We start from the raw sequence: 3832 nt of genomic DNA, 5'->3' as shown, positions 1-3832 counted from the left end.
CAGGTGAGCTGTGTGTCATAATGCTGGTCATAGAGGGTGGATCTCAAACCACCCTGTACAGCTGACAAGGTGGTCTTGTCTCAGAGACATCTTATCATCACAAGCTCACCTAAAACCTGAAGACTGATCCCCAGCCAACAGGGAGATATTAAATGTGGCCAAAGCATAGAGAGAGACACCCAGTGGGAAGGGAAACAAAAACCCACATATTGTTTCACTGGATGCTATCCCAAGGGCCAGAGTCCTAGAAAAGAGATGTGCCTTTGTCAGGGCAGTCTCCCAAGTATCCTAACAACAAATACCTCCTGGAGACAGCATAAGTTTGTCTAGGGCAGCTAGTGGTGGCACAGTGCATAGAGTGCTGGGTCTAGAGTCAGGAAGACCCGAATTCAAATTCTGCCTCTGATATTTACCAGCTGTGTGATTCTTGACAAGTCACTTAACCCTGTTTGCCTCAGTTTCCTCCTCTGTCAAATGAGCTGGAGAAGGAAATAGCAAACCACTCCAGTATCTTTGTCAAGAAAACCCCAAATGAAGAGGCAGACATGACTGAAAATGACTGAACAATAACAGGTTTGTCTAGATGGCTTCTGAGGTCTATAAGTTAATTTAGATTGCTTCTAGGCACATCCTTCTGATATCCTTTCTAATTTTTAGAAAGCCGAAATAGTCAAAGAGATTGAAAAACAAACTAGGATAAACTTTAGTTTGGGGAAGAAATGTATGTTTATACAATGCTTTCAAGGCATAAAGTGTTTTACAGGCATTTTTCTCAATCTTGATAATAGTCCTGTAAGGTAGGTATCATTACTCTCCTTCCCATTTTAAAAATGTGGAAACTGAGGTTTAAAGATTAAACATCTTAATTGGTCACAGAGTTAATAAGGGACAGAGCCAGGATGCAAAGCCAATCTTTCACCAAATATTTTTTTCTCTACCACAATGATTCTCTGTGAAGACTAAAAGTGATGTAGCAGGAGAACTAGATTTTAAGTCAGAGGTTCTGGTTCTGCAGACTGAGGCTGCTCCTTACCAGCTGTGTGAGCTTAGAAAAAAGTCACCTAACCTATAGAATTCTTTTTTTTTTTTTTTTCCAATTGAGAAATTTATTTAAACCAAACAGGTGCCTCATTGTCTCTAATCTCAGAAGAAGGTGTTGGGCCTCTTGGTAGTAAAGCGTGGCTTGTGCTGGCGACGCAGAACTCTGTGGGGCAGAGGGAACTTGATTTTGGAGTCGTGAAACTGCTTGACTGCGGGCCGGCGGCATTTGCTGGCAGGAATTTCTTCCACTTTCATGATCTGGATGGAGTGGGCCCGGGCACGGTGACGGGCTCCCATATCTCGGTAGCACTGAGTGACGGCACCAGCAGTGGTCAGGTCCCTGTACTCCCTGTACATGTTGTGGGTCCCACTCCTGGAATCATAACGCAGCCAGATGCCAAAGTTCTTCACTCTAAGAGGCGACTTTTCAAAGACCTGTCCGCAGTATACGATTTCTCCAGAAGACTTCTTCATCTTTTTTCAGCTGGGAAACGAAGTACCAGAACCGGGACTTCGCTACCACATGATTAGGAGCAAAGATCCGCATGCGATAAAGAGGCGGCACCGGGCTCTTGGGAGTGGGCAGGCAGCGCCCAACTACCTTATACTCTCTCAGGGTGCCTGAGGCCTTCATGGTGCTGCTGCCTCACGCCCCGCCAACCCGCAAAAGCTAACCTATAGAATTCTATTGTGCGAAAATGAAAGATAATGGAGACGGTTTCAGAGTAAACTGGGACGTCTCACACAAACTGATGCAGATTGTAGCGAACAGAACCAGAAGAGCAATTTATACAGTAACAACAATAATGGAAAGACAAATTCTGAATGACTTAGAACTCTGATCAGTGTAATAACCAGTCATAATTCCAGAAATGCATGGTGAACCATGGTGCCCATCTTCCAGATATAGAGGCAATGGACTCCAAGAAGACTGAGGCATACGTGTGCATGTAAACACATGTATACACATGTGTATATACACATTTCTAGTGAGACACATACACACATGTTTACATGCTTACAGTACATTAGACACTATGTAAAGATGTATGCATGCATTTTGCGTATATATGTGTTGTATGCACACAAACAAATCTCCATCTGCTCTGAGTCCATCACCTCTGTATCTGGAGGTGAATGGTGTGTTTCATTGTGTATGTATCTATGTATATGTCTGCATATGTGTATACACACACACACACACACACACACACATAGGGCAGGTAGGTGGTGCAGGGGATAGAGTGCCAAGCCTGAAATCTTCTTTCAGAGTTCAAATCTGGCCTCAGACACTTACTAGCTGTGTGACCCTGGGCATGTCATTTAACCCTATTTGCCTCAGTTTCCTCATCTGTTAAAGGAGCTGGAGAAGAAAATGGTAAACTACTCCAGTATCTTTTGCCAAAAAAAAACCAACAAAAAACCCAAATAGGGTCACAAAGAGTTATACACTACTGAATAACGACTGAACAACAACAAACATCTCCATAAACAGTATTTGGTGCTTGTATTCATGGAGATAATAATAATAACATTGATCTTAACTATTATTTACATAATCCTTTAAGGTTTGCAAAGCACTTTACAAATACCTCATTTTATCCTCACAAAAACCCTTAATAGGTATTATTATTATCCCCATTTTACAGATGAAAAAACTGAGATAAATAGAGATTGATTTGCCTAGTATCACCTAGCTAGTAAGGATCTGAGGCAGAATTTGAACTCAGGTTTTCCTGACTCCACATTCAGTATTCTATACACTGCACCACCCAGATATCTAGTTCCCATGTGTATCTTGGGAAGCAAACTACCTGATTTTTAATATATCCTATAATTACTTTAAAGGAAATTTCCTTTTCTATCTCTTCCTGATGGGTCTTAATTTAAATATTTAGATACTATGCAATTTATTGTACATATAAAGTATTGAAATTTATTCATTTTCTATTGTACCTTTCTGCAAAATGTAGTTTCCCTGTTTATCTATTGTCTTTTTTTCCTGTTGCCTTGTATGAAATCATGATTACTACTACTGCTTTTTTGAGTTGAGCTGATGCATAATAGATTTTGACATAATCCCTTATTTTATTTCTAAGTACTTACATTTCAAATGGGTTTCTTGCAAACAGCATATTGTTGGATTTTGCTTTCTAATCCATTCCCCTCTTCCATTTTATGAGTTTATCTCATTCACATTTAGAGTTATGGTCATTTAATAATTATGTATTTCCTTCCAGCCTATTCTTTTTATTTTTTTTTCTCTTTGCTTCCCAACCCCTCTTTACCACAGGTTCTTATCCTTTCTTTCCCCCACTCCCTTTTGAGCCCCTTTTCATAATCTCTCCTCCAAGTTTCTCTTAATTTACTCTTTCTCTTAACTCCCAATGTTTTCCCTCTCCTTATTTCCTCTTGCTTCTTGTTAACATGAATGTATTTTTTTTTTTTTGCCTTTTTGAGGGGGGAAATGCAGGACAATTGGGGTTAAGTGACTTGCCCAAGGTCACATGGCTAGTAAGTATTAAATGTCTGAGGCCAGATTTGAACTCAGGTCCTCCTGACTCCAGGGCCAGTGTTCTATTCACTGTGCCACCTAGCCACCTCAACATGAATGTACTTCTACACTAAACTCTTCATGTGTATATGTGTTCTACTCTCCTTTGAGCATTTCAGATAAAAGTGAGGTTCAAGTGTTAGCCCAATCCCTTCCACTTTTGTATGGGCTACTGCTTGTGCACCTTGATTATGTGATAATAAGTAAAGCTAATATATTTATAAGTTCCCTCTCCTT

The 3832-nt window shown here is 40.3% G+C and overlaps 1 protein-coding gene across 1 annotated transcript; it reads right to left on the bottom strand.

The window, feature by feature from the left end:
• Positions 1-1074: 1074 nt before the first annotated feature.
• LOC138146927 (large ribosomal subunit protein eL20-like) lies at positions 1075-1715 on the bottom strand. Its single transcript, XM_069069083.1, is given in 2 exon segments — positions 1075-1521; positions 1523-1715. Coding segments are annotated over 2 exon segments (531 nt in total). The 5' UTR covers positions 1676-1715; the 3' UTR covers positions 1075-1143.
• Between the last annotated feature and the right edge of the window lie 2117 nt (positions 1716-3832).

This window comes from Petaurus breviceps, unplaced genomic scaffold, assembly GCF_028583685.1.
Source record: "Petaurus breviceps papuanus isolate PSGF00001 unplaced genomic scaffold, PetGlider_PUasm1.0 90775, whole genome shotgun sequence".
NCBI lineage: Eukaryota > Metazoa > Chordata > Mammalia > Diprotodontia > Petauridae > Petaurus > Petaurus breviceps.
This window is presented reverse-complemented; position numbering and strand designations above follow the sequence as displayed.